This window comes from Scyliorhinus canicula, chromosome 13 (genome assembly GCF_902713615.1).
Source record: "Scyliorhinus canicula chromosome 13, sScyCan1.1, whole genome shotgun sequence".
Taxonomy (NCBI): Eukaryota; Metazoa; Chordata; class Chondrichthyes; order Carcharhiniformes; family Scyliorhinidae; genus Scyliorhinus; species Scyliorhinus canicula.
In genome coordinates, this window is record NC_052158.1 from 34,853,723 (window position 1) to 34,876,942 (window position 23,220).

Genomic DNA, 23,220 nt, shown 5'->3' on the forward strand with positions numbered 1-23,220 from the left:
CTGTCTCTTCAGGAGGAGAGGTTGAGACACGACAGGACATGCTTTTTTGAAAGAAAAATACATTTTATTCTTTCCTGTGATGTGAGGCAGCATTCACGCGCAGGCACAAGAATTTGGAGCCAAGGGTAGGCCATTCGGCCCCTCGAGTCTGCCGTGCCATTCCAAAGGATGGCAGGCCGAACTGATTCGGCCCTCGTTTCCACATCCCAACTCCCTTTCTCTGCCTCCCTCGTTAGTCCATAATCTAGCCACCTCTACCTTAAAATCATTCATCGACGCGGCCTCGATCGCTGCCCGGGGAAAGGGAGCTCCAATGATTCATGGCCCATTGGGAGGAAAGCTTTATTCTCAGCTCTGTCTTTGGGGGCCCTTATTTTTAAACTGTGCCCCCATTCCAGTCTCTCCCACAAGGCGAAACATCCTCTCAGGTTTCAACCCTGTCAGGTCCCCTCGGGACCGCATACGTTTCAATAAGATCACCTCCCATTCTTCTAAACTCTAATGGGTATAGCGCCAACCAGTCCAACCTTTCCTTGTAAGATATTTTTCATCAAATGGATATTTTTCATCAGTGTTTACACTGGAGAAAGACAATGCTGTCGAGGAGAATACTCAGGTTCAGTCGACCAGGCTAGATGGAATTGAGGTTCAAAAGGAGGAGGTGTTAGCAATTTTGGAAAATGTCAAAATAGACAAGTCCCCTTGGCCAGATGGGATTTATCCTAGGATTCTCTGGGAAGCCAGGAGGGAGATTGCAGAGCCTTTGTCCTTGATCTTTATGTCGTCTTTGTCGACAGGAATAGTGCCGGAAGACTGGAGGATAGCAAATGTTGTCCCCTTGTTCAAGAAGGGGAGTAGAGACAATCCTGGTAATTATAGACCTGTGAGCCTCACTTCGGTTGTGGGTAAAATGTTGGAAAAGGTTATAAGAAATAGGGTTTATAATCATCTTGAAAAGAACAAGTTGATTAGCGATAGTCAACACGGTTTTGTGAAGGGTAGGTCATGCCTCACAAACCTTATTGAGTTTTTTGAGAAGGTGACCAAACAGGTGGATGAGGGTAAAGCGGTTGATGTGGTGTATATGGATTTCAGTAAGGCGTTTGATAAGGTTCCCCACTGTAGGCTATTGCAGAAAATAAGGAAGTATGGGATTGAAGGTGATTTAGCGGTTTGGATCAGTAATTGGCTAGCTGAAAGAAGACAGAGGGTGGTGGTTGATGGCAAATGTTCATCCTGGAGTTCAGTTACTAGTGGTGTACCGCAAGGATCTGTTTTGGGGCCACTGCTGTTTGTCATTTTTATAAATGACCTGGAAGAGGGTGTAGAAGGATGGGTTAGTAAATTTGCAGATGACACGAAGGTCGGTGGAGTTGTGGATAGTGCTGAAGGATGTTATAGGATACAGAGGGACATAGATAAGCTGCAGAGCGGGGCTGAGAGGTGGCAGATGGAGTTTAATGCGGAAAAGTGTGAGGTGGTTCACTTTGGAAGGAGTAACAGGAATGCAGAGTACTGGGCTAATGGCAAGATTCTTGGTAGTGTAGATGAACAGAGATCTCGGCATCCAGGTACATAAATCCCTGAAAGTTGCCACCCAGTTTAATAGGGCTGTTAAGAAGGCATATGGTGTGCGAGCCTTTATCAGTAGGGGGATTGAGTTTCGGAGCCACAAGGTCATGCTGCAGCTGTACATAACTCTGGTGCGGCCGCTCCTGGAGTACTGCGCGCAGTTCTGGTCACCACATTATAGGAAGGATGTGGAAGTTTTGGAAAGGGTTCAGAGGAGATTTACTAGGATGTTGCCTGGTATGACGGTCTTATGAGGAAAGGCTCAGGGACTTGAGGTTGTTTTCGTTAGAGAGGAGAAGGCTGAGAGGTGACTTAATAGAGACATATAAGATAGAGGGTTAGATAGGGTGGACAGTGAGAGTCTTTTTCCTCGGATGGTGATGACCAACACGAGGGGACATAGCTTTAAATTGAGGGGTGGTAGATATAGGACAGATGTCAGAGGCAGTTTCTTTACTCAGAGAGTAGTAGGGGTGCGGAACGCCCTGCCTGCAACAGTAGTAGACTCGCCGTATTTAAGGGCATTTAAGTGGTCACTGGATAGACATATGGATGAAAATGGAATTGTGTAGGTCAGATAGGCTTCAGATGGTTTCACGGGTCGGCGCAACATCGAGGGCCGAAGGGCCCGTACTGCGCTGTAGTGTTCTATGTTCTATATCCTTTCTCAAATAAGGAGACCAAAACCGTACACTTTTCTCTAGATGTGGTTTCATCAGTGCCCTATACAAGTTAGCGAAACATCCCTACTTTTATGACAAAAACTGAAAATACTGAACAATCTCAGCAGGTCTGACCGCATCAGGGGCGAGGGAATGGGGCTAATGTTTCAAATCTGGATGAATCTCTTTGTCAAAGCTAGAGAAGACAGGAAACCGGATAAGATTCACACTGGTGTGTGTGCGTGCGTGAGAGTGTATGCGCGTGTGTGCAGGAGTGGGGGTGACGCGTGGAGTGGGGCTGGATCTTCTCCTATATCCAGTTCTATCCAGATCTCATCCAATATCCAGTGGTTAGCACTGCTGCCTCACAGCGCCGAGGTCCCAGGTTCGATCCCGGCTCTTGGTCACTGTCCGTGTGCAGTTTGCACTTTCTCCCCGTGTTCGCGTGGGTTTCGCCTCCACAACCCAGAAGATGTGCAGGGTAGGTGAATTGGCCATACTAAATTGCCCCTTAACTGAAAAAATAAATTAGGTATTCTAAATTTATATTTAAAAAAAGATGTCATCCTATTTCCAGTTTTCTCCACCTTTGACAAAGAGTCATCCAGACCCGAAACATTCTCTCCACAGACGCTGTCAGATCTGCTGAGGTTGTCCAGCATTCCCTGTTTAACTATCAGATTCCAGCATCCGCCGTCATTTTCTTTTATCCTTACTTGTATATTCCATTCCCCGGCAATAAGCCACAACATTCCATTTGCCTTTCAAATCACTTGCTGTTCCCCCATACTATCTTTTCCTGATTAGTTTAGCAGGAGACCCAGACCCCTCTGTACCCCAGAGTTCCGCAATCTCTGCATGATTAAATATTACGCTGCTTTGCTATTCTTCCTGACAAAGTGAACAAGTTCACATTTTCTAACATTATACGCCGTCTGCCAAATGTTTGCCAACTCACTTAATCTACTTATGTCTTCTTCACAACTTACTTTCCTACCAATCTTTGCGCCATTTGCAAATTTAGCAATCACATATTCAGCCCCTTCATCCAAGTCATTATAAATGGTTGAGACCCCAGCACGGATCCCTGTGGCACTTCAGTCAACCTGAAAAAGACCCATTTATCCCTACTCTCTGTTTCTTGTCAGCTCACCAATCGTCTACCATAATATGATACCACTACACGATGAACTATTTCACGTAGTAACATTTGGTGTGGCACCTCATCAAATGCCTTATGGAAATCTAAGTACAGCACATCCACAGGTTTCTATTTATCCATGTTGCTTGTAACTTCCTTAAGTTAGTCAAACATGATTTCCCTTTCACAAAAACCATGAGCGGGATTCTCCGGCCCGCAACCACCCGGCAAATGGAGAATCCCGCCCGAGGTCAATGGACTTTTCCATTGCAAGTCATTATAAATGGTTGAGACCCTAGCACGGATCCCTGTGGCAGAATCCATCCCCATCCTGACTTATTGATTGCACTGAGGTGCTATAACCTCCTTGCCATTTCAGTGGGCATTGAGTCAAACCATATCTCTGTGGGTCTGGGGCACTTGAGACACCATAGCATGCAAGGCTACGGGCCAAGTGTTGGAAAATTGCATTGCGGTAGATGTTGATGGCCGGCACAGTCGCGATGTGCATTTCGGCCCATCAAGTCTGCACCGACCCACTTAAGCCCTCACTTCTACACTATCCCCATAACCCAATCACCCCTCCTAACCTTTTGGACACTAAGGGCAATTTAGCATGGCCAATCCACCTAACCTGCGCGTCTTTAAACTGTGGGAGGAAACCGGAGCACCCGGAGGAAACCGACGCAGACACGGGGAGAACGTGCAGACTCCGTACAGACAGTGACCCAGCGGGGAATCGAACCTGGGACCCTGGTGCTGTGAAGCCACAGTGTTATCCACTTGTGCTACCGTGCTGCCCACATTATGTGCGGTAAAACTCTATAACTCTTTGAGTCACATGAAGGCCAGACCAGGTGAGAACGGCAGATTTCCTTTGCCCAAAAGGGCATGAGTGAAACAGGTCAGGTTTTTACAACTACCGATGAGAGTTTCATGGTCACCATTACCTGAGCCCAGCTTTCCATTCCAGGTTTAATCAATTGGATTTAAATTCCACCAGCTGCCGTGGTGGGATTTGAACCTGTGGCAATTAGCCTGGACCCTCTCTGGATTATTAGTCCAGTGACATTACCCCTGCGCCACCATCGTCCCTACGCTTGCAGAAAGATCTAGGAGGGTGATAGTGAGAAGGGTGGACAGGCTTAAACTAACAGAAACAGGACAGGGATATCAGTGTATATGGAGGCCTGTTGTCCCAACGTTTCCGTGCCCACCGTCTGCAAGAGCAATTTAGCTTGTCTCACTCCACTCCCTTTCCCCCTACATCCGGCAAACCTTTTGCAATTTGGGTGCTATTCCAATTCCCCTTTGAATGCCACGACGGAATCAGCCTCCGCCACACTCTCGGGGCAACGGCATTCCAGGTCCAAACCACTGGCTGCACGAAAAGTGAAAGTTTCCCCTTGTATCGCCATTGCTCCTCTTGCCAATCCTCATTCGATTTGAGTTTCTGATTCTCAAACCCTCCCACCTATGGGAACAGTTCCTTGTCCATCTGCTCCGTCTGGACCTCTATGCGGTTTCAGTGACTCCTATCAGATCTCCTCTCGCCCGTCACTAATCTAGCCATAGCACCAAAGTCCCTCAGCCCCCGTAACCATTCTCCTGAATCTTTTCCGCATGTTTTGCGACTCTCCGATAGAGCGGCGCCCGGAGCTGGACACAAAACTCTAATGGAGCCCAAAATGTTTTTATAAAGGTTCTTTTGTAACTACCTTGTTTATTTTACTCTATTTCTAAACACAGGATCACAGAGGATTTACTAACCACTTTCTCCACCTGCCCTGCCACCTTCAATGATCTGACCCACATGTACCACCAAGTTCCTCTGTTCCTGTTTTAGAATTGTACCCTGTACTTTATGTTACCTCTCTGTGCTCATCTGACCACTTCACATTTTTTTGCATGTGTATGTCCCCTGCCCTCACCGAACCACCCAGCCTGTGCCCTCTGGAGGTCTATCACTACCCTCTGCGCAGTTTACAATACCTCCGAGTTTGTCTCATCTGGAACTTTTTGAAATTTGAGCTTTGCAGCAAAGTCTCCATCATTAATACGGAGAAAGCCAGGAGATCTTTACACCAAATCCTGAGGAAATCCCATCATATATACTCCTCCAGTCCGAAAACCAACCATTCCTCACTCCACTGTTTCCACCAGCCCCTACACCCTCCCACCCCTCTCCCCGTTATAGAGCATTAGAAAACTGCCAATGTAACACTTTCATTCGAAAAGGAGGGAGACAAAAACAAGCAACTATAGGCCAGTCAGCTTAACTTCTGTCATTGTAAAAATGTTAGGGTTCATTATAACGGATGTGCTGGCAGAGCATTTGGAAATGTATAATATAATCAAGCAGAGTCAGCGTAGTTTTATTTATTTATTTTCAAATTTAGAGTATCCAATTATTTTTTTCCCCAATTAAGGGATAATTTAGCGTGGCTAATCCACCTACCCTGCACAACTTTGGGTTGTGGGGACGAGACCCACGCAAACACGGGGAGAATGTGCAAACTCCACACGGACAGTGACCAAAGCTGGGATCGAACCTGGGACCTTGGCGCTGTGAGGCAGCAGTGCTAATGACTGCGCCGCCATCAGCATGGCTTTATGAAGGGGAAATCATGCCTGACAAATTTATTAGGATTCTTTGAGTTGCTAACGAGCAAGGTGGATGAAGGGGAACCAGTAGATGTAATATGCTTGGATTTTGAAAAAGTGTTTGATAAGATACCACACAACAGGCTACTTGATAAGGGCCCATGGTGTTGGGGGTTGTTTATTAGCTTGGATAGGGGATTGGCTAACTGTTAGAAGACAAAGAGGAGGGATAAGAGGAGCATTTTCAGTTTGGCTCTTTCAGAGAGTTGGTGCAGACTCACTGGATCATGTGGCCAACTCCACTCTAGGGATTCTATGGCAAGTGGTGAGGGTGACAAGAGTTTACAGAGAGATATGGACAGGTTAGGCAAGTGGAAAGTAATGTAGGACAATGTGACGTAATTCACTTTAGTAGGAAGAATAAAGAAGCTGAATATTATTTAAATGGAGAAAGACTGCAGAAAGCCGCAGCACAGGGATTTGGTGTCCTCGTGCATAAATCACAAAAAGCTTGCATGCAATTTCAGCAGGTAGTTGGGAAGGCAAATGGAACGTTGGCCTTTATTTCAAAACAAATGGAGTATAAAAATAGGGAATTCTTGCAAAAACGATTCGAGGCACTAGTTAGACTACACCTAGAAAACTGAAACGTTTTGGTCCCCTTATTTTTTTTTTAAATTTAGAGTACCCAATTATTTTTTCCAGTTGAGGGGCAATTTAGCAATGAACCTGCCCTTCACAACTTTGGGTTGTGGGGGTGAAATCCATGCAAGCATGGGGCGAATGTGCGGACTCCACATGGACAGTGACCTGGGACCGGGATCGAGCCTGGGACCTCGACGCCGTGAGGCAGCAGTGCCAACCACTGCGCCACCGTGCCATCCCTTGGTCCCCTTTCTCTAAGGAAAGATATACTGGCATTGGAGGCAGTCCAGAGAAGGTTCACTCGGTTGATCCCGGGTCTGGAGAGATTTCAGCACGGTGGCATGGTGGTTGGCATAAATGCTTCGCGGCTCCAGGGTCCCGGGTTCGGTTCCCGGCTGGGTCGCTGTCTGTGCGGAGTCTGCACGTCCTCCCCGTGTGCGCGTGGGTTTCCTCCGGGTGCTCCGGTTTCCTCCCACAGCCCAAAGATGTGCGGGTTAGCTGGATTGGCCATGCTAATTGCCCGTAGTGTCCTAAAAAGTAAGGTTAAGGGGGGGGGGGGGGGGGGGGGGGGGGGGGGGGGGGGTGTTGGGTTACGGGTATAGGGTGATACGTGGGTTTGAGTAGGGTGATCATTGCTCGGCACAACATTGAGGGCTGAAGGGCCTGTTCTGTGCTGTACTGTTCTATGTTCTATAGAACAGTACAGCACAGAACAGGCCCTTCAGCCCTCGATGTTGTGCCGAGCAATGATCACCCTACTTAGAACATAGAACATACTTAAACCCACATAACCCGTATACCCGTAACCCAACAATCCCCCCATTAACCTTACACTACGGGCAATTTAGCATGGCCAATCCACCTAACCCGCACATCTTTGGACTGTAGGAGGAAACCGGAGCACCCGGAGGAAACCCACAGGGAGGACGTGCAGACTCCACACAGACAGTGACCCAGCCGGGAATCGAACCTAGGACCCTGGAGCTGTGAAGCATTGATGCTAACCACCATGCTACCGTGAGGCCCCAATCTCCCCAAGGCCCAAGAAAGTTATCTTCCTTCATTCCACCAGCTCCAGCCTAGTTGGCGAGCCTTTTAGACTTCAGACCCATAGGGGCAGCACGGTAGCGCAGTGGTAGCACTGCTGACTCGAGGACCCATGTTCGATCCCGGTCCCGGGTCCACTGTCCCGTGTGGAGTTTGCACATTCTCCCGGGTCTGCGTGGGTCTCACCCCCACAACCCAAAGATGGGCAGGGTAGGTAGATTGGCCGGGCTAAATTGGAAAAATGCTTTAAAAAAAGAAAAAAATAGACTTCAGGCATTGTACAGACATCCATGTACACCACATCAACCAAGCTCACTCATATCAAAACTCCAAAACCGAGGACTTGGCTTCTCCCTCTGCAACTGGATCCTCGCCTTCCTGACCCATAGACCACAATCAGTGAGAATAAACAACAACACCTCCTCCACAAAGTCCTCAATGCCAGGGCCTCGCAAGGCTGCGTACTTAGCCCTCCACTATACTTATGCACACACGACTGCGTGGAAAAATTTGGCTCCAACTCCATCTACAAGTTTGCTGATGACACAACCATAGTGGGTTGGATCTCAAACAACATTGAGTCAGGGAACAGGAGGGAGATAGGGAACCTAGTGGTGTGGCGTAATGACAACAATGTCAGCAAAACTAAGGAGCAGGTCATAGACTTCAAGAAGCAAAGTATCGTGCACACTCCTGTCTGCATCAATGGTGCCGAGGTGGAGATGGTTGACAGCTTCAAATTCCAAGATGTGCACATCACCCACAATCTGTCCTGGTCCACCCACATCAACGTTACAACCAAGAAAGCACAACAGCGCCTATACTTCCTCAGGAAACTAAGGAAATTCGGCATGCCCACAGTAACTCTTACCAATTTTACAGATGCACCTTAGGAAACATCCTATCTGGCTGCATCACAGCCTGGTGTGGCAACCGCTCGGCGCCAAGACTGTAAGAAACTACACATATTTGTGAACACATCCCAGTCCATCAGGCAAACCCGTCTCCCATTCATTGAATCTGCCTACTCCTCCAGCTGCCTGGGGAAAGCGGGCAGCATAATCAAGGATCCCTCCCACCCAGGTTATTCTCTTTTCCAACTTCTTCCATCGGGCAGGAGATACAAAAGTCTGAGAACACGCACTGACAGGTTCAAAAACAGCTTCTTCCCCGCTTTTACCAGATTCCCGACTGACCCCCTTCTGGACTGAACTGATCTCTTCACACATCTCTCCTGAGTAGTACAACATTCCGTACACTTCACCCGATGCCTATGTATTTGCATAGTGTTCTGTTCATAGACGGAAGCTTTCCCAGTTTGAAGGCGCTAGAGGACAAATTTAATCTGCCACCAGGAAACGCCTTTAAACATCTGCAAGTACGAGCCTTCCTGAAAAACAGGTAGTGGCCTTTCCGATGCTGCCGCCACTGAGGATACAAGACAGGGTGGTCTCCGGCACCTGGGTGGGGGAGGGGAGGGGAGGGTGTCGGATATCTACCAGGAACTACAGGAGGCGGAGGAAACCCGGGTGGAGGAGCTCAAGGGCAAGTGGGAGGAACTAGTTGGAAGCGGGTCTGTGGGCAGAGGTCCTGGGCAGGGTTAATTCCTCCTCATCATGTGCCAGGCTCAGTCTTATTCAATTTAAGGTGGTGCACCGGGCAGCGAGAATGAGCAAGTCTTTTGGGGTAGAAGACAGTTGTATGAGGTGCAAGGGCAGCCCAGCAAACCATGTCCACATGTTTTGGGCACGCCCGGAGCTCATAGACTTCTGGCAAGGGTTCGCGAGTGCAATGTCCAAGGTGCTTAACACACGGGTAGTAGATAGCGATCTTTGGAGTGTCAGAAGACCCAGGAGTTCAGTGGGTGAAAGAGGCCGACGCCTTGGCCTTTGCCTCCCTAGTAGCCCGGAGACGGATTTTATTAATGTGGAGGGATTCAAAGCCCCCCCGAGTGCAGAGAATTGGGTTACTGACATGGCTGGGTTTCTCAGCCTCGAGAAAATAACGTTTGCCTTAAGAGGGTCTACGCTAGGTTCTCTCAGAGGTGGCAGCCGTTCGTCGACTTTCTCGGGGAAAATTAAAATGTCAGTAGCAGCAGCAATCCATGGGGGGGTGGGGAGGGGGTGAGTGCTTCATTGGAATGGTGTGGGAAGACTGGGTCGCGTGGGGGTAATGTCTATTTAATTGTTATTGTATATTTCTCTTTTTGCACTATGTTAATGTTCACAATAGTTGTTTTATTATGGTTACTACTGTTTTATTATGACAAGTTCTGCAAAACCTTAATAAAATACTTTTTTTTAAAGTCTTTGCATAATTTATCGCTTGTCCTATGTTTTTTCATGTACAGAATGTTCTGTCTGGACTGTACGCAGAACAATACTTTTTTCTGTACCTCGGTACACGTGACAATAAATCAAATCCAAATCACCCTGATCGACCCTCGCTGCTACTGCAAAGATCTCCAGCAAATTAGTTAAAACAGAATTTGCCTTTAATACACCTTTCTGGGGGCAGCACGGTGGCCTAGTGGTTAGCACAACCGCCTCACGGCGCTGAGGTCCCAGGTTCGATCCCGGCTCTGGGTCACTGTCCGTGTGGAGTTTGCACGTTCTCCCCGTGTCTGCGTGGGTTTCGCCCCCACAACCCAAAGATGTGCAGAGTAGGTGGATTGGCCATGCTAAATTGCCCCTTAATTGGAAAAAATAATTGGCTAATCTAAATTTATAAAAAAAAAAAAAAAAAAAAAAATACACCTTTCTGGACTTTCCTTATTCCACCTTGCCCAAGCAAATGTTCACGTGCAGAATCGGCTTCTTCCGTCTTATAAACCGGGCCAGGGTTTTACAGCAAGACAGTTACTTTCTTAATGGGGTTCCGTTTGATTTGGTGTGCAGGAAAAGTAAATTAAAACAATTCAAATCCAACAGGGAAGCCTTTCGCGAGAGAATGGCGAGAATGTGGATGACGCTACCTCAAGGCATATTTTCGGGGGGGGGCAAAGTGCACAAATGCTTTTCAGGGGAAGCTCGTGAACACACAAGGGAGAAAGGACGAGAGGGGCATTCTGATAAGGTGGGACGCGGAGGGCTGGAGCACAAACATCAGCAGGGACCGGCTGGGCCCAGCAGCCTGCTTCCGTGCTGTAAATTCAGTGTAAAAGCCAGTCCTGGGTCATTGAGGTTACTGGATAAGGTGTCAAACTGGCAGAATTCCTTGGGCAGGGGGAAGCCAAGTCACAAGGTCTTCCATCGTATCAGGTTATTGCTGAGCGTTGAAACACCAGACATCCACAAACCTTGCAGAGGCAAAGAAGTTGGTAAGTGCCAGTCTTGACGCCAGAGCTAATCAATATGCTTGTCAGGTACAAGAAGATGGCAAAGTCCTCCCGACTGCCACAATTTGGCCATGCACTTGATCAGGCTGAATGGCTAAACTAATTAAAAGCATATTTTGTTATGTGTGAAAGTGATCCTTTGATCTGAACGACTGGAATCTTGGAGTTTCTGAAGCTTTTTTCATCTTCAATCTGGTGTCGACTGCTTATTTTGTACATCACAGAGAATGGACTGGCCCCAAGTCGCAAACTTATTCAAAAGGTTTTGGAACGGTTAAGGATTTATTTTATTTTTAAACTGACAGTCTATGTTCTGTCAATTATTCGGTGCAATAAATTTGAAACCTGAATAATAACCCCAGCGTCACATTGCTTCTGCACTCCCAGGTGGACAGCACCGCATTGCAGGCTGCTTAGGCACTGTCAGTGCAAAATATCATGGCCAAAAATTACGAGCTCACACTCCAGCGCACCACACTCATTTTCAGCATGCTCGAGAGTAGTCAAAAGTGGCGCGCTCCTGAGTATGGAAACAGCAGGTAGAATTACAGGTGGGAGACAGCCCAGAATTGGGAGCCCAATTCCCCAAGCCCCCCTCTTTAGAAAGCACCCGGACGTGACATTCAAGCAAGGCCAGCTCAGTAACATGTCTTTGCTCACCTCAGGGACAGGCGCAGTCGCACCGTGGAGAAACCACGCCAATGTGGGGACTGTGGGAGGGAATTAAATTACAGCACCAGTGGATGGTTCACACGGTGTGCAGTGATGCCCCTAACCCGCCCAATTCAGGGGAAAGCCTCAGCCACGCCACTACTCTCTGTGTGCAAGGACCAGGCATGACTACTACGTGACAAGTGAGGAGAGACAGGACCTTTACTGAATTGCACAGCACAGGTTTCGGCCCAATGTGTTGTCTCTATTGGCCAAAAGAAAGGCATATCCAGCGCAATCCTATTTCCCAGTTCTTGATCCACAGCCCTGGGGGCCATGGGCACCTCGAACATATATGTATCAGGAGATGGCCACTCGGCCCCTCAAGCCTGCTCCGCCATTCGATAAGTCCATGGCTGATCGGAGTATAACCTCAACCCCACATCCCAGACCCTCCACCAGTCCCAATCCCTCATATTCCATTTCTCCCAGTATCAACACCACTGCCCATCCCAGGCCCTCCACCAGTCCTAATCCCTCGTACCCCATCTCTCCCAATCCCAGCCCTTGCCGCGTGTTCACCATACCCTCTGACCTTCCGCTTTCTGAGGCTGAGCGTGCTGTTCTCAGCAAAGGACCCAGCTTTGTACCCTTACGTCCCCACCTCAATGAATTCCGGGCTCGACATGATGTTGAACTCTTCTTTCGTCGCCTTAGTCTCCGTGCCCACTTCTTTGGGCAAGAATCCTCCCCCCGTTCCACTGATCCTTTCATGTGCCTCCAACATTCTGCCTCCAAGTGGACCCCCCGCCGGGACAATTACCTGCCCTTGATCTTTTCATTGAGAACTGTCGACGGGACATTGGCCGTCTTACTTTTTCTGCCCCCCTCACCCATTCCAACCTCTCTCCTTCTGAACTTTCTGCTCTTCACTCTGTCAGGTCTAACCCCGACTTTGTCATCAAACCTGCCGACAAAGGGGGTGCTGTTGTCGTCTGGCGCACTGACCTCTACCTCGCAGAGGCTGAGCGCCAACTCTCCGATACTTCCTCTTACTTCCCCCTGGACCATGACCAGACCACTGAACATCAAACCATTATCTCCAACACCGTTAGTCACCTTATTTCCTCCGGATGCCTTCCCCCTATGGCTTCCAACCTCATAGTCCCCCAACCCCGGACAGCCCGCTTTTACCCACTTCCCAAAATCCTCAAAAAGGACTGTCCCAGCAGGCCCATTGTGTCAACATGCTCCTGCCCCACCGAACGTATTTCCTCTTATCTCAACTCCATCTACATCCTCCCCACCTACATCCGGGATTCCTCTGATGCCCTACGTCATATTGACAGCTTCCAGTACGTGGGCCCCTAACCGCATTCTATTCACCATGGATGTGCAATCCCTCTACACCTCCATCCCACACCAGGATGGCCTGAGAGCTCCGCTTCTTTCTCGAAAAGAGACCCGGACAATTCCCATCCACCACCACTCTCCTCCACCTGGCTGAACTCGTTCTATCGCTCAACAACTTCTCCTTTAACTCATCTCACTTTCTCCAAATCAAAGGTGTAGCAATGGGTACCCGCATGGGTCGTAGCTACGCTTGCCTTTTATGGGCATGTGGAACATTCCTTGTTCCAGGCCTATCCGGGCCCCCTGCCACAACTCCTTTACCGATACATTGATGACTATTTTGGTGCCAAGTCGTGCTCTCGCCCGGACCTGGAAAAATTCATCAACTTCGCTTGCAGTTTCCACCCCTCCATCACTTTCACCTGGACAATCTCAGACACTTCCCTTCCCTTCCTTGAACTTTCTGTATCCATTTCCAGCAATAGACTATCCACTAATATCCACTACAAGCCCACTGACTCCCACAGCTATCTGGACTACAGCTCTTCACACCCTCACCCTATAAGGACTCCATCCCTTTCTCTCAACTCCTTCGCATTTGTTCCGACGATGCCATTTTCCAAAATGGTGCTTCGAAAATGTGTTCCTTCTTCCTCGACCGTGATTTCCCACCTACAGTTGTGGACAGGGCCCTCAACAGCGTGCGGTCCAACTCCCGCGCCACTACCCTCGCCCCCTCCACTCCCTCCCAGAACAAGGATAGAGTCCCCCTTGTTCTCACATTTCATCCCACCATCCTCTGTATACAAAGCATAATCCTCCGCCATTTCCGCCAACTCCAGCGTGATGCCACCACCAAACACATCTTACCTTCACTCCATCTGTCAGCATTCCACAGAGACCGTTCCCTCTGAGACAATCTAGTCCACTCATCCACCATACCCAGTACCTCTCCCATCACCCCTGGCACCTTCACATACAATCGCAGAAGATGTAACACCTGCCCCTTTACCTTTTCCATGCTTAACATTCCAGGCCCAAAACACTCATTCCAGGTTAAGCAGCGTTTCACTTGCACCTCTTTCAATCTGGTCTATTGCGTTCGCTGCTCCCAATGTGGTCTCCAAACGCAGACTGGGTGATCGCTTTGCTGAGCATCTTCGGCCTGTGCGCATTCAGGATCCTGACCTTCCTGTTGCTTGCCATTTTAACAGAAGACCCTGCTCCCATACCCACATGTCTGTTCTTGGCCTGCTGCTATGTTGCAGTGAAGCGCAACGCAAACTGGAGGAACAACATCTCATCTTCCGGTTAGGCACACTACAGCCTTCCGGCCTGAACAACAAATTCAACAACTTCAGATGATCAGCCCCACCTCGCCCCATTTGTTTACATTTTAACTGTCTTTACCATTTCTTTCTTTCCTGAACCTTTCTCCTCTTTGCTTCCTCCTTCCCCTCGCCCCACACCTACAGTTCATCCTCTGATGTTAGTTTCCCTGCTGTTTGACCTTTCACATCTTTTGTCCTCTCTGGGGACTGCCATTAGCACTCTTTCTCCTTGGTATCTGTGGCTATGAGCACCCTGTTTCCCTGGGTTTCTGTGGCTATGACTCATCTTTCATTCCTACTCCACAGTATAAATATTTCCCACTCTCTCTGTCTGCTAGCTTTGACAAAGAGTTATCGGACTCGAAACATTAGCTCTTTTCTCTCCCTACAGATGCTGCCAGACTTGCTGAGATTTTCCAGCATTTTCCCTTTCGTCTCAACCCCACATACCTGCTAATCCCCTGAAAACCTTTCATCCCCCTAATCTTTCACCCCCCCTTGTTTAATGGGCATCTTGACAAATACATGAATAGGATGGGAATAGAGGGATACGGACACCGGAAGCGGAGAAAATTTTAGTTTAGACGGGCAGCATGGTCGGCGCAGGTTTGGAGGGCCAAAGGGCCTGTCCCTGTGCTGTACTTTCTTTGTTTGTTCTTTGTTCTTGTTAATCAAGAATCTATCTAGTTCTGCCTTTAACATATTCAAAGGATCTGCTTCCGCTGGCAGTGGAGGAAGAGAGTTGCAGAGACTCACGACTCAGAAAAACAATCCTTCTCATTCGGTCTTATATGTTGCTGACATCATTGCGACTTTACATTCATAAATATATTACCAAGAGAATTCCAGCAGAATTACCTGCACTCAACGAGAACAAATGACCACATGAATTCAGAGCAGGAGTCGGTAACTGGCCCCTCGAACCTGCTCCGCCACTTAATATCATGGCTGACTTGATTGAAACCCTGTAGTCTTGAGGAAGAGTTCCAAAGACTCAGAGAGAAAAAATTCCCTTTGTCTCCATAGAACATAGAACAGTACAGCACAGAACAGGCCCTTCGGCCCTCGATGTTGTGCCGAGCAATGATCACCCCACTCAAACCCACCTATCCACCCTATACCCGTAACCCAACAACCCCCCCCCCCCTTAACCTTACCTTTTAGGACACTACGGGCAATTTAGCATGGCCAATCCACCTAACCCGCACATCTTTGGACTGTGGGAGGAAACCGGAGCACCCGGAGGAAACCCACGCACACACGGGGAGGACGTGCAGACTCCGCACAGACAGTGACCCAGCCGGGAATCGAACCTGGGACCCTGGAGCTGTGAAGCATTTATGCTAACCACCATGCTACCGTGCTGCCCTCAGTCTTAAAACATCTTAAATGTTTTTTTTAAAACAACGATCCCGAGTTCTTGATTCTCCGACAAGAGGAAATATCCTCCCCAAATCCACCCTGTCAATACCCCTCAGGATCTGAAAGGTTTTGGTGAAGTCACCTCTTACTCTTCGAAACTCCAGGGGATACTAAATGCAACCTCTCCCCGTGAGATAACCCGTCCATTCCTGGTTATCAGTCCCTCCTTAAAATAAGAGACCAATACTGTACACATTCAACAATCCAGATGTGGTCTCAACAATGCCCGGTACATAACCTCCTTACTTTTGCAATTGCTCACAATAAAAGATAACATTCACTCATGCACTAGAACACCTAGATCCCCCTGCACCTCAACATTCTGCAGTCATTCTCCATTTAGGCAATGCTCCACTTTTTATTTCTTCCTGCCACAGTGAATATCTTCAAATGTTATCACATTATACTCCATCTCAGATTTTGCCCACTCTTTCAGCCTTCCAACAACCTTCTTATGTCCTCTTCACAACATACATTATGACCTGTGTCATCTGTAAATCTAGCTGTCATGGCCTTTGTCCCCTCCCTCCCCGTCTAAGTCGTTGATGTAAATTGTAAAAAGATATAACATGTACCTATCCAATAGCCGCTTGAAGGTCCCTAATGTTTCCGACTCAACTACTTCCACAGGCTGTGCATTCCATGCCCCCACTACTCTCTGGGTAAAGAACCTACCTCTGATATTCCCCCCTATATCTTCCACCATTCACCTTAAATTTATGTCCCCTTGTAATGGTTTGTTCCACCCGGGGAAAACGTCTTTGACTGTCTACTCTATCTATTCCCCGATCACCTTAAAAAGTTGAAGCCCCAGCACAGACCCCGGCGGGACTCCACTTGTCGCATCCTGCCGATCAGAAAAAGATCTATTTATGCATACTCTCGGCTTTCAGCCAGCCACTCTTCAAAGAAGAACATAGAACAAAGAAAATTACAGCACAGGAACAGGCCCTTCGGCCCTCCTAGCTTGCGCCGATCCAGATCCTTTATCTAAACCTGTTGCCTATTTTCCAAGGATCTACTTCCCTCTGTTCCCCACCGGTTCATATATCTGTCAAGATGCATCTTAAATTATGCTATCGTGCCCGCCTCTACAACCTCCGCTGGCAAAGCGTTCCAGGCACCCACCATCCTCTACGTAAAAAACTTTCCACGCACATCTCCCTTAAACTTTTCCCCTCTCACCTTGAAATTGTGACCCCTTGTAACTGACACCCCCACTCTTGGAAAAAGCTTGTTGCTATCCACCCTGTCCATACCTCTCATAATTTTGTAGACCTCAATCAGGTCCCCTCTCAACCTCCGTCTTTCCAACAAAAACAATCCTAATCTACTCAACCTTTCTTCATAGCTAGCACCCTCCATACCTGGCAACATCCTGGTGAACCTCCTCTGCACCCTCTCTAAAGCATCCACATCCTTCTGGTAATGTGGCGACCATAACTGCACGCAGTATTCCAAATGTGGCCTAACCAAAGTCCTATACAACTGTAACATGACCTGCCTACTCTTGTACTCAATACCCCGTCCGGTGAAGGCAAGCATGCTGTATGCCTTCTTGACCACTCTATCGACCTGCATTGCCACCTTCAGGGTACAACGGACCTGAACTCCCAGATCTCTCTGTACATCAATTTTCCCCAGGACTCTTCCATTGACCATATAATCTGCTCTTGAATTAGATCTTCCAAAATGCATCACCTCGCATTTGCCTGGATTGAACTCCATCTGCCATTTTCTGCCCAACTCTCCAATCTATCTATATTTTGCTGTATTCTCTGACAGTCCTCCTCGCTATCTGAAACTCCACCAATCTTAGTATCATCTGTAAACTTGCTCATCAGACCACCTATATCTTCGTCCAGATCATTTATGTATATCACAAACAATAGTGGTCCGAGCACGGATCCCTGTGAAACACCACTAGTCACCTTTCTCCATTTTGAGACACTCCCTTCCACCACTACTCTCTGTCTCCTGTTGCCCAGCCAGTTCTTTATCCATCTAGCTAGTACACCCTGAACCCCATACAACTTCACTTTTTCCATCAACCTGCCATGGGAAACTTTATCAAACGCCTTACTGAAGTCCATGTATATGACATCCACAGCCCTTCCCTCATCAATTAACTTTGTCACTTCGGTCTATGCTAATATGTTACCTCTGCACCATGGGCTTTTATTTCCCGCAATAGCCTTTGATGCAGCATCTTGTCAAATGCCTTCTGGAAATCCAAGTACAGCATATTGAGTGCAACTCTGACAGCTTTTGAAAATGTGGCACGGCTTACTCCCTCCACCCACCATTCAGGCAGTTAGTTCCAGATCCTCACTACCATTGGGGAAAAAGGTTCTCCTCAACTGCCCGCTAAAGTTTAAGGAATTACTTGAATTCTCAGCTGCCGTCTCCCCCAGGAAACCTGTCCTTCCAATGGGACACAAAAGTCTGATATTTCTATTTAGCAAGGCCACCCCACCCAACCTGCACATCTTTGGACTGTGGGAGGAAACTCACAGAGACACGGGGAGAACTTGCAAATACCACACAGTCAACCGAGTAGGAATCGAACCCAGATCCCTGGAACACCTTGCATTCTGGCTCCTGTCCCTCAAACACTATCACAAAAGCATGATTACCTGGGTGGTCTTTGTGTGCACACCAAGCTTTGGGTGCGCATATTGCCCACCGCAATTCATGTCCAAACAGTGACCCGGGCTCCGAAAGTACTTCAGTTGTAAAGCACTTTGGAAGGTCGTTAAAGGTGGAAGGAGTCAGGGAGGTGATTGAGAGAGCAACATGCAGTATGCACCATTGTGTGTGCACTTTCAGCTGCCCATCCCGATGGCTAGTCAGTCTGTCAGTGTGATTGCAGTGCTGAAGGGGTTGTCAGATGTGGAACACACTCACGCACACATATACACCCAGCAGTATGGTTTGCTGGTGACCTGACTGGAAACAAAATGCCCCGCGTTGCTGCCCACTCATTTACCCCAGTGCCTCAGCCCCAAGAACCTGTGTGCATGCTGCTTACCTCTGCTGTTCTCACACATTCTGTCCAAAACTGCAGAAATGTCCGCATGCAGGCGCAACGGGCCAGCGATTTCAAGATTAAAAGGGCAGCGAGCCCTTTCTCCTCATCGTCCCCGAGCCCCAGCTCCCTCTGCCCATCGGTGTCCCTCCCACCCCCCCCTTACCCAACCCCTCCTTTACCTCAGTCTTGCTTGCCAATCCCCTTCCACCCCCAAACCTATTTCCGTGTTGGCTCCAATATCTCGATCCACTGCCAACCCATTCACCCCTCCATCAAGTGTATCACTCCAGGGAGCGGATTGACTTCAGGATCTTGCAATTGCAATAATGCCTCTCTGTCCCTCTGAACCCTGTGAGACGTCAGCCTTTTCCCCCTTTGAATCTGTTGGTCTTTCTGCCTGTTTCTCTGTCCCCCTCGATCAATTTCTCTCTCTCCCTCCCAGGGTGGTTCACCTTCCCTCACTCCCTCACGTCTTCCCTCTGACTCCCCAGACCAGCTGTCAATGTTGTCCCCCTTGAGATCAGTGTCCCTCTCCCTCCCCGAGATGCTCTCTCTTTCCCTTATGCAAGGTCTTCTTCACTCCTTCCACCACGACCCCTCCTCCCCACCGGGTCCCTCTGTCACCTCGTTGGGAGGGGGGAGGGAGGAATCAGTCTCTCTGGACTCCCTCCCCAAGATCACTCCCTCCCTCCCTTAGGATCTATCTCTCTCTCTCTTCCCACCTTCCCTTTTTCTCTCCTAGTCCAGGATCTTTCTCTCTTACTCCCTTTCTCTCCTTCTATACCCAAGTTCAATATCTTTCCCTCTGCCACTGTCTTCCACTCTTCTTTTCCCCCTCCCCCCTTCTCTCTCCTTCCCTTTCTTCACTCCCCTCCTCTCTTTCTCCTTCCCTTTCTTTTCACCCCCTCTCTTCTCTTCCCCCTCCCTCTATCTCAGGGATCTCTCTCTCTCTCTCTCTCTCAGTACACAAATCTCTCCCCCCTCCCTCCCCCGGCCCTGCTGATGGGGATTTACTCCGTCCCTCCCGCCCTGTGCTCAGTCCCAGTCTGACCCTCCCCCCAACCCCGCCTCGCTCACCAGCCAACGCACAGGGCAGTCTGTCCCAGATCCCCTGACCCGGCCTCTGTAACGGACACTAGGCCCCGATCTCCGGCCTCGGCTGCTTCGGCCTGCCAGACCCCCCCGCCTCCCCGCTCGGCTGCTGGGCCGTCCTTCCGACTGGCTGGGGGCGCGCAGGCGCGCGGCGAGGACTCCGGTTCGCTGAACCGGAGAATGGGCGGGGCCTCCGCTGTGCAGAGGCGAGGTCAGGGGGTGGGGGCGTGGTCACGGGTGGAGGTGCGGTCAGGGGACCGGGGCGGGGCCTGGAGGGAGGGAGGGCGGCCTGCAGTTTGGGGGAGGGGTCCGAAGTTAAGGGGCGTGGTTTGGAACTGGCTGCCGCGGCACGAGTCTGTGGGCGTGGCTTGGTGTGTGGGCGTGACCACCTCACCAATGGGGTGGGGCATGTTTGGTGGGCGGGGCCAACTCCGTTTGTGGTGTGTGAGTTGGGCCTGACCTGACCTGTGCCCAACAGCAATTCCCAATAATAATAATGATCATTATTGTCACACGTCGGCTTACATTAACACTGCAATTAAGTTACTGTGCGAAGCCCCGAGTCGGCACATTCGGGTCCACAGAGGGAGAATTCAGAATGTCCAAATTACCTAACAGCCCGTTTTTCAGGGCTTGTGGGAGGAAACCCACGCAGACACAGGGAGAACGTGCAGACTCCGCACAGACAGTGACCCAAGCCCGGAATCGAACCTGGGACCCTGGCGCTGTGAAGCCATTGTGCTAACCACTGTCCTGCCCTGCCATCTGGGTGATGAGGTGCTTCTCTATTTATTTATTTTCCATCCCTAGCTGCCCTTGAAAGGTGATGGTGGGCCACCATCTTCAACTGCTGCAGTCCATATGGTGTAGGTACACCCTCAGTGCACTTAGGGAGTTCCAGGATTTTGGCCCAATGACAGAGAAGGAACGGTGATATATTTCCGAGTCAGGAGGATGAGTGATTTAGAATCTATAGAACCCTTACAGGGCAGAAGGCAATTCGGCGCATCCGAAAGAACATCCTATTTCGGCCCCTGCCCTGCAACCCCATAACCCTACCAAGCCTACACAGCTATGGACAGTAAAGGACAATTCAGAATGGTAAACTCACCACCTGGACAGTGGGAGGAAACCGAAGCACCCAGAGGAACCCATGCAGACACGGGAAGAATGTACAAACTCCACACAGTCACCCAAGGTCGGAATCAAACCCAGGTCCCTGGTGCTGTGAGGCAGCAGTGCTAACCATTGTTCCACTGTGCTGCCCAGGAGTGGAATGTTCAGGTGGCCTTTGGATGGTGCTGCCTAAGGTGAGTTCCTGCAGTGCATCTTGTAGATGGTACACCCGGCTGCTATTGTGCGTTGGCGCCTGATGGAGTGAATGTTTGTGGAAGGGGTGCCAATCAAGTGGCACTGCTTTGTCCTGGATGGTGTTGAGCTTCTTGAGTGTTGATGGAGCTGCACTCATCCAGGCAAGTGGGGAGTATTCCATCACAGTCCTGACTTATGTCTTGTCGGTAGTGGACAGGCTTTGGGGAGTCAGGAAGTGAGTTATTCACCACAGGATTCCTAGCCTGCTGGGCTTGGGAGGGGACCCTCCAATTGGTGGTGTTCCCAAGTATTTGCTGTCCTTGTCCTTCTATATGGCAGTGTTTAAGGGCGGCCTACGGAGCCTTGGTGAGTTTCTGCAGTTGAATATTAAATGGAAAACACGGCTGACACTGAGCTTCAGTGGTGGAGGAAGTGGATGTTCAAGGTTAGAAACAGTTGAGAGAATGTATACTAATTCCAGGAAGGGGAGATTAGGATTGTATCCACTGGAGTTCAGAAGAACTGGAGGCCTGTGACCAGCTGTGTGCCTCAGGGATCGGTGGTGGGTCCACTGTTATGTGTTTAATAGAATTTACAGTGCAGAAGGAGGCGATTCGGCCCATCGAGTCTGCACCGGCTCTTGGAAAGAGCACCCTACCCAAGGTCAACACCTCCACCCTATCCCCATAACCCAGTAACCCCACCCAACACTAAGGGCAATTTTGGACTCTAAGGGCAATTTAGCATGGCCAATCCACCTAACCTGTACATCTTTGGACTGTGGGAGGAAACCGGAGCACCCGGAGGAAACCCACACATACACGGGGAGGATGTGCAGACTCCACACAGACAGTGACCCAAGCCGGAATCGAACCTGGGACCCTGGAGCTGTGAAGCAATTGTGCTATCCACTTGTGCTACCGTGCTGCCCACTAACGATTTAGATGAGAATGTAGGAGGCATGTTTCGTAAGTGATGAGACCATCAATTCACGCGACACGTGGTTAGAAGTGAACAGTGGTTTTAATCGTCTTACAACAGAGCCTGCCTGTGACAAGATGAACTCCAGATGAACTGGCAGGCAGGCTCTCAGCATCAACCTTTATACTTCCAGTTAGGGGGAGGAGCCGTGGTGGAGCCAAGGGTGGAGCCCAGTACAAACTCCCGTACACTCCCAGTGCATCTCCCCCTAGTGGCAGAGCAGTGCAACTGCTCGTGTGCCGAGCTTACAGAGACATAGTACAACATGTGTAATACAGTGTGAATTACGCTACTATGATTCACCACAGTAAGTTTGCAGATGACACCAAGATTGGTGGCATGGTAAATAGTGAAGAAGGTTATATAAGATTGCAACAGGATCTTGACCAATTGGGCCAGTGGGCCGATGAATGGCAGATGGAGTTTAATTTGGATAAATGTAAGGTGGTGCATTTTGGTAGATCAAACAGGACAAGACCTACTCAGTTAATGGTAAGGAGTTGGGGAGAGTTACAGAACAAAGAGATCATGGGGTACAAGTTCATATCTCCTTGAAGGTGGAGTCACAAGTGGACAGGGTGGTGAAGAAGGCATTCAGCATGCAAGGTTTTATTGGCCAGAATATTGAATACAGGAGTTGGGACGTCTTGATGAAGATGTACAAGACAGAAGGCCAAGAGGGATGGCCGGGAGGAGGGGGAGAGGGGAAGTGGGGGGTGGAAGAAGGGGAAGGGGGTAAGGGGTGGGAGTTTTCTGCGACGTGGCAAGGGGTGAGAGATGACATGGTTAAGGGCGGAGAACCACAAAAAAAAAGGTGATCACTGGGGACGAACTTGAAATGGTCATCTTCTCCACCGCTTGTGGTGGATCGACCTCCAGCATCATAAAGAGATTGACCCACCCGGATGCACTGGATACTCAGCCTTTTGCCTCCTTAGTGGCCATTGTGGGGAACCACTTTCACCCCAAACCTCCAATAATCGTTCGCTGGTTCCAGTTTCACACCGCCACCCAGGCCCAGGACGAAGCGACGAGCGACT

General features: G+C 49.3%; 1 protein-coding gene across 5 annotated transcripts in view; it reads right to left on the reverse strand.

The window, feature by feature from the left end:
• Positions 1–20,020, reverse strand: part of LOC119975865 (retinoic acid receptor RXR-alpha-B-like) — a 97,695-nt gene extending 77,675 nt beyond the window's left edge. For 2 of the 5 annotated variants that reach the window (XM_038815750.1, XM_038815748.1), the window contains exon 1: positions 18,797–18,898. Coding sequence is in view for 1 of the 5 variants with exons in the window: in XM_038815747.1 (XP_038671675.1) it covers positions 18,797–18,815 (19 nt within the window). In the remaining 4 variants the exon portion in view is untranslated. Of the gene's footprint in view, positions 1–18,796; positions 18,935–19,873 lie in introns of those variants that run through there. The other 3 variants (XM_038815752.1, XM_038815751.1, XM_038815747.1) reach the window with 3 other exon arrangements.
• Positions 20,021–23,220: the final 3,200 nt, after the last annotated feature.